Below are 12,766 nucleotides of genomic sequence, written 5' to 3'. Positions count from 1 at the left end.
CTTAATTTCTGGAATTACTGAACTTTAATAGAAAGAAATAATTTCCTAATTTCCTGATTAAGAGGAACTTGCCAATTGCAATAATCTGGCAGTGACGACTGACTATTGACAAGATTCTTATGGTAGCTCATTGATATAATCAAGCCTCACTTATCCATCCCTAGTAATTTTTTTTTTTTTTTTGTCTTTTTGCCTTTTCTAGGGCCGCACCCGCCGCGGCATATGGAGGTTCCCAGGCTAGGGGTCAAGTGGGAGCTACAGCTGTCAGCCTACACCACAGCCACAGCAATGCCAGATCCAAGCTGCGCTGCTCGGATCCTTAACCCACTGATCGAGGCCAGGGATCGAACCCTCAACCTCATGGTTCCCAGTGAGATTCGTTTCCTCTGCGCCACGATGGGAATTCCCCATCCCTGGTAAATTTTAGTGCTTAAATAATTAAACTTTTGATGGAAATAATTGAATTTGTGAAGAGGAAGCAGGGGTCAACCCCAGAGACAGTTCCTGCACTACACAGTACAATAGTGATGTTCCAGACACTATAAAGTGTGTATGACTCAACTTGATGACTTTTTACTAATACTTTTCCTTCCTACTAAGACTCTGCATAACTGCCCCATCTTTACATTACATCCTTCATATGGAATAGCAGTGCCTTGCGGAGCTACTGAGATAACAGTGATATTAATAATGACAACACTAATAATAACACTGATAGTATTATTGAGCACTTACTGTTTGCCAGGTGAATTCTATGCGATGTAAGTGTATTAATTCATTTAATCCCAACTAAATCCCTCTGAGGTAGGTGCTATCATTATCCTCACTTTACAGATGAAATAGCTGAGGCACAGAGAGGTTAAGTATCTTCATCCAAGGGGGAAAAACTTGCAAACAGCAGAGCCAGGATTCATCTCAGGGCAGCTATGTGCTGCAGTCCAGACTGCTAATCACTATGGAGGCCACACAAGCCAGACATGAAGTAGTGGTGGAAGTGTTGAGAGTGCTAGTTCAGAACCTTCTGGCTTTGGATGTTTGCCAAGGGACAGTGATGCTCTAAACAGGGTGGAGCAGACTCCCCTCAAAAAAATGACCAAGGAGGAGTTCCCGGTGTGGCGCAGCGGAAACAAATCCGACTAGAATCCATGAGGATTCAGGTTCGATCCCTAGCCTCGCTCAGTGGGTTAAGGATCTGGCATTGCCCTGAGCTGTGTAGGATATTTATAGATGGGGCTAAGAACTGTAACAGGCTACACAAAACAGCCATTTATCATGACCCACTCTTAGCCTTCTTAACTTGCAACATATTAAAGAATTGCTTTTATAGCACATTTAATATATATAATATTTGTAGCCCTGAAAATTGTATGCTTTTAATGAATGACTATGTTAAAACTTTGTAAAGGTTTGACTTTTTTGCAAAAATCACCAACTAAAAATGTTCACAACTTTACAACTAGAAGGGTACCACATGGCCCTATGTTACCCTAAACAGATGTGGCTCTTTAAATGAGAAAAAAAATCTCTACACACATTTTCAGTGATGTCTGCATAACTGCTTCTGGAGTTGTTCCTTTTAGAATTTTGCCATGGAAACCACAGCTTCTATGACTGCAGTCATTGCGGAATTCACTCTTGCACCTATTTCCTTTACGTGCCACCCTGCCTAAAACAGATGCCTTAAGAACATCTCATATTCTTTTGTGGAGGAACTTACTGCAAGCCAAGAGCCCCACAGAAACTCTATTTTCTGAAGAAAACTATCAGATTCTTAAAGTGTTAATCCCGATCAGTGGTATTTGGGAGATCCAAATGAGGCTACCAAAAGTCAAGTGCACTTAAAACTGGAGAGAAAAGGGGTGGCAGTATTGGGTCGTGCAACGTAAAGAGCAGCACAGGGGAGTTCCTGTCGTGGCGCAGCAGAAATGAATCTGACTAGGAACCATGAGGTTGCGGGTTCTGGCCTCGTTCACTGGGTTAAGGATCCGGCGTTGCCGTGAGCTGTGCTGTAGGTCGCAGATGTGGCTCAGGTCTGGCGTGGCTGTGGCTGTGGTGTAGGCCAGCGGCTACAGCTCGGATTGGATCCATAGCCTGGGAACCTCCATATGCCACGGGTGCAGCCCTAAAAAGACAAAAGAAAAAAAAAAAAAGAGCAGCACAAAAATCACACTGCAGAGGCTAAGGGTTTCTTCTGTTTGATGTAAAAACAACAAAGGAAAATGAACAAAACAGAAAACAGCAGACGAATTCTATCCTTTCAAGTCAGTTTTTAGACTTTTATATAGCCCAACATCCATTCCTCTGACTACATTTCAAATGCTTAGTTCATGGTCCATTTTTCTCTTCTATCGTATTTTAAAAATTAAATGGCACACACTGGACTTACCTAAAAGAGGGAGTAAAACTGGGTAGTTGTAGGGCATCACAAAGAGGTTTACACAAGTTAAAGTCGTACTGGCTTTTAAGTAACCAAATGGATATCCAAGTTCATTGTATTTTCCACTGCTGGTAACAAACACCTGAGAAGCGCATGAAGTGATGTACGGTTATGACCACAAGGATTTGATGTAAAACCAAACTCATAGCAACATTCCGCACCGACATCTCAAGCACAATTTAACTGTGATTTTACAATGGGAAGAGCACTTTCATTATGGTTATGTCATAACATCTCACACTAAATACGAATGTTCAGATTGCAGTGCTTTTATAAAGGATGTTAAGAAATGAAACTGTACTACGCAATAACCATCCAGAGACCACAGGCTGCATCAGCAATAGCCAAATATTTACCCAGTTAGCACAATGGAAAATAAGGCTGAAATACCACTAAGTGACACCGGCCATTAAAGCAAATTGACTACTTGAAAGAACAAGTGGTGACCAGAGTGGAGACGGTTAGGAAAACGGCACGAGGCCCCTGTGCCTGAAGAGGGCAATTCCAAAAAAAAAAAGCCCATTTATGGGAGTTCCCGTTGTGGCTCAGTGGTTAACGAATCTGACTAGGAACCATGAGGTTTTGGGTTCGATCCCTGGCCGTGCTCAGTAGGTTAAGGATCCGGCGTTGCCGTGAGCTGTGGTGTAGGTTGCAGACGTGGCTCGGATCCCAAGTTGCTGTGGCTGTGGTGTAGGCCGGTGGCTACAGCTCTGATTAGACCCCTAGCCTGGGACCCTCCATATGCTGCAGGAGCAGCCCTAGAAAAGGCAAAAAGACAAAAAAATAAAAATAAAAAAATAAAGCCCATCTAAAGGATTATGCTAACACTCCTCCTGTGTACTACTATTGAGTCTTGCTCTACTTCCCTTTGATGCTCCATTTCCCTACCCGTTTATTCATTTTTCATCCGGTAAATATTTATTGAGAAACCTATTATAAGCTAGACCCTGGTGCTAATTATTTGGAGGCAATATATATTGAGCAAGGAGATGCTTCGGTTCAATCTGGAAGGCATTTTCTCTTGTAAATTATGCTGATAGAGCAAACATTCGATAAAAATGAAAGCAATCTCTATTCCATATGACTATCATCTCATTCCTTATTGGTACTCCTGAGTTGATATATATTACATTGCCAGGTCCCGTACACTCGATAGGCTATTCTGGAGTCCTCTAGCTGCCATGTTTTCTCTGTGTTCCATGTTCACTCTCTAGCCCCAATCAGGGCATCAGTACATAATTTTTTTTTTTGTCTTTTTGCCATTTCTTAGGCCACTCCCGCGGCATATGGAGGTTCCCAGGCTAGGGGTCCAATCGGAGCGGTAGCCACCGGCCTACACCACAGCCACAGCAAGGCGGGATCCGAGCCGCGTCTGCAACCTACACCACAGCTCACGGCAACGCCGGATCGTCAACCCACTGAGCAAGGGCAGGGACCGAACCCGCAACCTCATGGTTCCTAGTCGGATTCGTTAACCACTGCGCCACGACGGGAACTCCATCAGTACATAATTTTAGGGACCTAGATCTTTACCTTTTTCCAAAGTCCCTCAGCAGAAGACAATAAACCAAACCCTGACGTTAACAGAACCCACCTACGTTGCTAATTCTTGGCAATTAGCAATATCACCTACCAGTTCACTAAACTCCTGCTAAGTAGAGGCAGAGCTAAAATAAATCTTTCCTATGTAATGTGACTCCACAAAACAATGAGCTGTGCTGAAACATTACTCATCTACTATGTCTTTGAACCTTAATAGAAACAGATGATTCTAACAAAACATACTGGATTTCACCCTATTTCCTAAGTGTATATGATAGAAAAGGGGAAAAAAATCATCATAAAGGATTTTAAAAAAAGTTACAGCCAGCAAGGGTCAGACCTATGGTTTCCCCAAAACCAGGAAAAGCACTGGTTGTTGTTCTTTTCCCAAGACCTGTCTTTCTGCCCTTGTCCTTCCTCGCCTTCATATTTCCTTCATTCCCATCAGCCCACTGAGCTTTTCCAAATTCCTTATCACCTGCGGATTCATAGAATTAGGGGGTCAAAGGGACTATCATTAGAGACCTTTTAGTCTAGAGAAATTATCTGGTCCAAGACCACTTAGTTGGTGGCAGAACTAAGGTTAGAATCCAGTCTCTGTTATGATTTTGCTGAATTCCCTGGCTCCTGTTTTTTTCTGGTTTTTTTTTTTTTTTTTTTTTTTTTTGTCTTTTCTAGGGCCATACCCACGGCATATGGAGGTTCCCAGGCTAGGGGTCCAATTGCAGCTGTAGCCACCGGCCTACGCCAGAGCCACAGCAACTCGGGATCCAAGCCGAGTCTGCAACCTACACCACAGCTCACAACAATGCCAGATCCTTAACCCACTGAGCAAGGCCAGGGATTGAACCCGAAACCTCATGGTTCCTTGTCAGATTCGTTAACTACTGAGCCATGACGGGAACTCCAAGCGGCCTTTTCTAGGGCCGCTCCCATGGCATATGGAGGTTTCCAGGCTAGGGGTCTAATCGGAGCTGTAGCCACAGGCCTACACCACAGCCACAGCAACGTGGGATCCGAGCCGTGTCTGCAACCTACACCACAGCTCACGGGAACGCCGGATCCTTAACCCCCTGAGCAAGGCCAGGGATCAAACCCCCAATCTCGTGGTTCCTAGTCGGATTTGTTTCCACTGTGCCACGACGGGAACTCCTATAGAATCCAGTCTCTGTTATGATTTTGCCGAATTCTCTGGCTCCTGGTTCTTTTTAACTCCCATTAAATTCATCGCATTAAAGCAAAGGTGCAAGAGAAAAGCCTAGCATATTTGAGGGATGGTACAGGGAGAGAGGACAGGATTTCTTAAGTCCCTTCAGAGAAGATTTACAACGAGTGCACTTTATAGAAAAGAAGGTCTATTTTAGGGAAAAAGGATAATTTTATTTGCTTTTATGGCAAAAATGTTTTTAATTTATAACTTCGAGCTGCCTGCCTTGATTTTAACTTAGCATTCTATTATCCTTATCTCCACATTTCTAGCACATTTTTGGTGTATCTTTCTGAAACATAAACACATTCAAAAAAGTGCATGAATTCTAAGTATACAGCTCAACGAATGTTCAAAAAATAAATGCACATGTGTCCTCAGCACCCAGATCAAGAAGTAGAATCTGACAAAAACTCCCTCCTGTCTTTCTTCTGGTCACTACTCTGCATTCCCAAGAGAAACCATTATCCTGACTTTTAGCAGAGTGAGGCAGTTTTACCTCTTTTTGAACTCTATAGAGTCGAATCATATGATATGTGCTCTTTTATGCCTGAATTCTTTCGCTCAATATTATATATTAATATATTCTGTGTGTGTGTGTGTGTGTATGAGCTCATTCTGTTTCTTGCACTCTTACATCCTTGCTTTATGCCTGTTCCTTTTTTTCTACCCAGTTTTAGCATCTTTGGAGAATTCAAGTATCTTAAAGACAACTAGTAGCAATGACTTCACGTGTTAGGATGAAGCAGATGGCAGACTCCAAGCGCTCCTTACATAACTAGAATCTAACAATTACTGCTATGTTGTCCTGGAGTTTGGAAATAGAACAAACACTCTTACCGTGCAGGACTTCCTTATTATATCCAAATACAAAGGCTGTGACTGCCATGTCTGGATTTTTACAAATTAAAGCCCGAAAGTGAGTCGATCAACAAATAGCAAGTCCTTCTGGCTAACGTCTAACTGTTGGAAGAGCCAGCGTCTCTGCATTTGCCTGAGGATTTGCCTCATGCAAGTAAAATCCACACTATACACACCAGCGTGGCTTGGACTGCAGGAAGAAGAGTCTGACTACATTGCACTGATACAAAAAGTCATTTCAGGCTTATGGGGTTTGGTCAAAAATGTCTTGTACTTCCAATCTGTTAAGTTCACAACAAGGGCGGAGAACACTGCTCTTGTTGCAGAAGCCATTGCTGAATAGAAATCGTTTAGCTTGGGAGTTCCCGTCATGGCTCAGTGGTTAATGAACCCAACTAGGATCCATGAGGACGTGGGTTCAACCCCCGGCCTCGCCCAGTGGGTTAAGTATCTGGCATTGCTGTGAGCTGTGGGGTAGGTCACAGACGAGGCTCCGATCCTGTGTTGCTGTGGCTCTGGTGTAGGCTGGCAGCTACAGCTCCCACTGGACCCCTAGCCTGGGAACCTTCATGTGCCATGGCTGCAACCCTAAAAAGACAAAAAGAAGAAGAAGCAATCCTTTAGTTTAAGGATTCTTAACCTGGGGTACCTGGATAGGCTTCCGGGGAGTCCTCCAAATCTTCAAATACATAGGTTTCCCCAGATTATACGTCCTTAAATGGCAATGTACAGTCAGCTAGTGATTCATGTCAGTCTGAAACTATTTGCTTGGCCTTGTTGCTTATTTGATATCATTTGTGAGAAACATTACTAACAGTCTCAGCTCAATGACTCCCAGACCTCAGAGTGGTAACAGGCATTTGGCTAACAAGGAAGCATACGTACCTGCCAGCAGGTATGGGGAGACTTTCGTTCCAGGATGTACTGAGTTAAGGGTGAAGGTTCAAGTTCATATTTGTCAAAGGGAAGTTTGTCTATTACCATTGGCTCACAATCTACGCAAGAGAACCTCACGACAGGATGAGAGGTTCGCGGAGGCTAAAAGACAAGAGGGGGAAACACAGTCTGTTATCAAGAGACTTTACATGTATGACAGTTCTGCCACCCTTTCGTGTTTTGTCAAACCATCGCTGAGATACAGACTACTGCTTTGAGAAAGACAGCCCTTGATATCTACGCATCACCAATGGCTTCCATGCGGGGATGAGACTCAGATTACTTCTCTCTAGAGTCTACTTGGTATTGGGAAGAGGAACGGTAAGTTCCAACGTTTGAACTACAGTTTCTGTGAAGTAAAAAAAAAATACAACCGCTTTACCTATGGGTAAGAAGTCATTAAGGAGTTCCCGTTGTGCCTCAGTGGGTTAAGGACTCCATGTAGTTTCCATGAGGATTTGGGTTCGATCCTTGGCCTCCATCAGTGGGTTAAGGATCCAGTGTTGCCATGAGCTATGGTGTAGGTCACAGATGTGGCCTGGATCTGGTGTTGCTGTGGCTGTGGCGTAGGCCTGTGGCTACAGATCCCATTCGACCCCTAGCCAGGGAACTTCCATATGCCATGGGTGCAGCCCTAAAACAAACAAACAAACAAAAAGAACCCTGAAATTGAGATCTGCTTTTCCACCTCCAAGGAGGACCTCCAAGGACTACCCTTGCTCCTTTGTACCTGGAGGTTCTAGACAGTCCAGATACTACAGGGGAAGAAGACATCCATGAAGCTTTCTAATGAGGTAATGACAAAGCTGGAGCCACTAATAAGCAAGATGAAAACCTTTAAAGGGAGTTCCCATCGTGGCTCAGTGGTTAGCAAACCCAACTAGCATCCATGAGGATGCAGGTTCGATCCCTGGCCTCGGCATTGCTGCGAGCTGTGGTGTAGGTCGCAGACGTGGCCCAGATCCAGTGTTGCTGAGGCTGAGGCGAAGGCCAGCAGCTACAGTTCTGATTGGACCCCTAGCCTGGGAACCTCCATATGCCAAGGCTATGACCCTAAAAGACAAAAAAAAAAAAAAAAAAGCCCATCACTCCAGGGCTCGATTGAAATTTTCTTTGCAGCTGAATTTTTACAGCATTTCTCACACCCACACACTTGGACGGCTAGAGCTGGGGTGCTTTGGGCTGGGCTGAAAGGTCTGTGTGCCGGGGGTACCAGAGGAGATTGATGGAGCAGCCCATTTTACTAACAGCTTTCGCTTGTGGGAATGCAGAGCATCAGAGAAGGAGATGGTGGCAGCAAAGGCAAATGGAGAGAGAAGGAGATAGGACCAGCCCCAGGGCCCAGAGTGAGACATGGCCCCACCCACTCTTTCTGAGAGATCTGTAAGGCTGATGGGGATTTGGCAAAACATCTGTTTCCTTTATAAAATGGATAAACTTGCCAAGTTCCCGTGGTGGCACAGAGGAAACGAACCCGACTGGTAACCATGAGGATGCGGGTTTGATCCCTGGCCTCGCTCGGTGGGTCAGGGATCTGGCGTTGCCGTGAGCTGTGGTGTAGGTCACAGATGTGGCTCAGATCCTGCAGCTGTGGTGTAGGTGGCTACAGCTCGGATCGAACCCCTAGCCTGAGAACCTCCATATGCCACAGGTGCAGCCCTAAAAAGACAAAAGGGGGGGGGGATAAATATGCTCATCTGCCTCCATGGTTTACAAACCTAGAAGACATTTCGAGAGCTGAGAAAAATAGCCTTCCAATGTGCTTTCAGTCCTCTGTAATAATTTATATGGGATAAGAATCTGAAAAAAGAATGGATATGTATATCCATATATACAACACTGAATCACTCTGCTGCACACCTGAAACTAACACAACGTTGTGAATCATCTATACTCCAATATAAAATCAAAATTAATAGGCGTTCTCACTATGGCACAGAGTGTTAAGAAGCAGACTGCAGCAGCTGGGGCCGCTGCAGAGGTATGGGTTCCATGTTGCCCAGCTCCGTGGGTTAAAGGCTCCTGCGTTGCTGCAGCTGTGGGGAGGGAGCTTCCATATGCCGCTAGTGTGGCCATAAAAAATAAACAGATAAGCATAAAAGTGAACATAATTTTTTAAAAGCTGAAGGAATGGTAACATGGCTACCTGTAAGTTTCCTGGCAAGTCTCTATTCCAGTTTTTCCTGATTTTAATTTTAATCAAAACTTGCGAAATATTTCTGGCTTATTAGATTGAAATCTATAAAGATATGAGTGAAACCCTGCTGCTAGCAATAGTGAAGTCAATTTGTACCTAAAACCCTCACTCTGGGGTTTGAAGGGGGCCAAGAGTCACTGGGCCCGGAGGTTTGACAAGTGCGCGACCTGAGTGCCCTGAGGGGAGGAGCAGGAGAGGAACCTCACCCACGGCAGGGGCTGAAAATGGCCCTTCGCTCGCACATTCAGGCCCTGCATGGCCATTTCTGAAAAAAAATGCAGGAGCCTCAAAAGAGTAATCCAGGAGAAAATGCATCGAAAATGTCTAAAACTTAGACTGGGACTTTCCGATGTGGCTCAGCGGCAACAACCAAACCAGTATCCATGAGGACGTGGGTTCAAACCCTGGCCCCACTCAGTGGGTTAAGGATCCGGCATTGCCATGAGCTGTGCTGTGAGTCACAGTTGTGGCTCAGACCCGTCCTTGCTGTGGCTGTGGTGTAGGCTGGCAGCTACAGCTCCAATTAGGCCCCTAGCCTGGGAACCTCCATGTGCCTCGGGTGCAGCCCTAAAAGGACAAAAGAAGAAAAAAAGAAAGAAAGGGAAAGTGGTTTTCACACTGTTCCCTTTATTAAGAGACACTGCCCCTTCCTCCCAAGCCAATTCATCTGGTGCTAGGAGCAACTACAATATCAAATCCTCTACCAAATGCAGTGACCAAAAAGACAAATCCTTGCTTAGAAATCATTTTTGAAATATTGCTTAATTACCCATCATTGAAAGGCGCATTGCCAAGTCCACTGATTACGGAAAGCAGGCCCACAAAGTCCCACTAGGTGTCTAACGACTCCCTTGGAGAAAGGAGAATGAAACCTGCTTTGAATGTGTTTCTAGAACCTACACAAGGTGCGAACCAGGTTCTAATTTCCTGAGGATGTACATGAAAATCAATGCCAGCGCTTTTTAGACGTTGTGTTTACCGTGTAAATCAAATCAGCAGCTCTGAAATAAAAACCAAGTCAGATTACAACTGCATCAAAAAGAACAGTGCTTTAACATCTGAAGAGGGCAGTTCAAGGGGCAAAGGCAACTGAAAGAATGACAAAACAGAAAGGTTAGAAGCTAAGACTTTCCAGTAAGAGACTGAAGACAGGGCTCACAAGCCTCCAAGCGTAAAAGGTTCTCTGTAATCAGCACATTGAAAATCCAGAATGACATCTACCGTTTTGTTTTACGAGACTTACTAGTGAAGGTAAATTCTGATCTGGCCAAAAAGATTCTGGAATTGGCCAGTGTCCAACAGGAACACCGGTTTTAGAGTTGGGTCGTACGTAAATCAGCTTATGACAACTATGCCATGGTTGAGAAGCCAATGAATTGCTTGGCCTGGATGAGTCCATAAGTCCATCTAAAAGTTAAACAAAAGACAAACTTAAGGTGTGGATGCCTTTTTACAGCTGCTGATTTCTTGTACAGATTTTCCAGCTAAAAGCAAAACAGAAAACAAAACCAAAAACAGTGATTCATGAAAAATGGAAGAAACAAGTGATTCTACTAGGATTTCTGAATGTTCTCTCTTGCAACACTCTTCATTCCCCTTCCCCTCCAGGCCAACACCTCGCCCCCCCTCTTTTTTTTTTTTTTTTTTTTTTTTTTGGCCACAACCACAGCATGTAGAAGTTTCCCGGGCTGGGATCAAATCCACGCCACAGCTGCAGCCTGCACCACAGCTGTGGCAACACTGGATCCTTAATCCACTGAGCCACACCAGAACCATCCCCTCATTCTTTTTTTTTTTTTTTGTCTTTTGTCTTTTGTCTTTTGTCTTTTTAGGGCCACACCCGCAGCATACAGAGGTTCCCAGACTACGGGTTGAATCAGAGCTGCAGCCACTGGCCTACACCACAGCCACAGCAACATGGGATCCGAGCTGCATCTGCGACCTACACCACAGCTCATGGCAACGCCGGATCCTTAACTCACTGAGCAAGCCCAGGGATTGAACACGTGTCCTCATGGATACTAGTCGGGTTAGTTAACCATTGAGCCACGACGAGAACTCCAACCCCCCTCATTCTTAACTACAACTGAAATACATAGTTATGTGGAAAACTGTTACAAAGTTAGTTTTAAATTTTCTGAAATTTGGACACAAAATTTAAACATATTAATGCACTACAGTTATTTTTCCAAATTGGGCGTGTAAAATTATCCATTCCCTGGTATAGTTTTACATTTTGGGAATTTGACAAAATAGGTCATAAATCCCATTTAGACTTTCGTTCTATTTCCAATTGGATGAAAACAAGTATTCTTAACTAAACAGTTAAACCCGATGACCACAGAGGCAGAATCACTCCAAGGCAGAAGAAATGCTGACAAAACAATCAGGGCACGTAGCTGGGGAGGGAAAGCGAAGCAAACGTTTCGTATTTATGGGGACTAATTCATCACCGTGTCCCCATCCACTACTAAAATTCCATGGGAACTGGGCATCGTATAATGCTGAATAATATAGCCCGAAAGCATTTTAATTATTTAAACTAGCATATTGCATTTGCCCTCCCCAAACAGGGCAAGGCAGAGTTACATAACTTTTAACGCAATTCATTAGTCTAAATTACATTTGTAAAAGATATGTGTTAATTATTTGAGTCTTATTTTGTAAATTACATATTTGATTTGCTTATTTAAGCGTTACTTTAAACAAGTGATTATTATTATTTTATTTATTTATTTTGTCTGTTTAGGGCCATGCCCGCGGCATTTGGAGGTTCCCAGGCTAGGGTCGAATCAGAGCTACAGCTGCTGGCCACCACCACAGCCACACCAACACCAGATCCCTGACGCACTGAGTGAGGCCAGGGATCGAACCCCCATCCTCATGGATACGAGTTGGGTTCGTTTCCGCTTCGCCGCACTGGGAACTCCTAAACGGGGAATTACTTTCGACCAGATTTACTGAGGTGTGTGGAGCTCGAGAGAATACATGTAATGGCTTCAGGAGACCAAGAGAAGCCTTCTGACGGCCTTTTCTCAGGAGAGAGTGCTTAGCTGTCATCAGAATCTCAAAGGTTAAGAACTTTGGACAAAAGGGAAATGGAGCTAGAAACAATAGCGGCGCTTGTTACGTGACGCCAATTGGTTTTCAGTATGAAAGTTCCCCGTTCACATAAACGCAAGGAACACAGAATTATGGATTGAGCGGTCAGCCGTTAGCAATATAACCTGTCGTTGCTTTACAATTAATTTCATTACTTTAAAGTAGGCCATGAGGCCTCAGTTTTCTGTGGCAGGTGTTTTTAAATTAGAGTCCAAAAACTATGGGAATTAAATACAAAATTATGTGTGTATGCGTTGCCTGGGTCCACCCGTCTAGGGAGGCGGGCCCCTATTGTTCCAGTAGCTTCTCCAAGGGTCCCGGAAACGAAATAGCCGAAAGGTCAGGAACCACAGGAAATGTGGGTCTTTCTGCCTCTTGCATGCGCCCCCTTTGCTTCTCCAGGCAGCTACCGCTAACCGTGGGCACAGCAATTAAATTCATGGATCAGATCAGACAGTCAGACACTGTGGTGATGAGGGAGGCT

The 12,766-nt window shown here is 44.3% G+C and overlaps 1 protein-coding gene across 16 annotated transcripts in view; it reads right to left on the bottom strand.

The window, feature by feature from the left end:
- The window catches only part of INTS6L (integrator complex subunit 6 like), a 61,080-nt gene that overhangs the window by 17,250 nt on the left and 31,064 nt on the right, over positions 1 to 12,766 (bottom strand). For all 16 annotated transcript variants that reach the window (XM_021080861.1, XM_013991008.2, XM_013991010.2 and 13 more), the window contains 3 exons: positions 10,424 to 10,587; positions 6,933 to 7,085; positions 2,387 to 2,519 (listed from right to left, as the gene is read on the bottom strand). In XM_021080861.1, the coding sequence (XP_020936520.1) occupies positions 2,387 to 2,519; positions 6,933 to 7,085; positions 10,424 to 10,587 (450 nt within the window). The remainder of the gene's footprint in view (positions 1 to 2,386; positions 2,520 to 6,932; positions 7,086 to 10,423; positions 10,588 to 12,766) is intronic.

The sequence above is a fragment of the Sus scrofa genome, chromosome X (genome assembly GCF_000003025.6).
Source record: "Sus scrofa isolate TJ Tabasco breed Duroc chromosome X, Sscrofa11.1, whole genome shotgun sequence".
Taxonomy (NCBI): domain Eukaryota; kingdom Metazoa; phylum Chordata; class Mammalia; order Artiodactyla; family Suidae; genus Sus; species Sus scrofa.
This window is presented reverse-complemented; position numbering and strand designations above follow the sequence as displayed.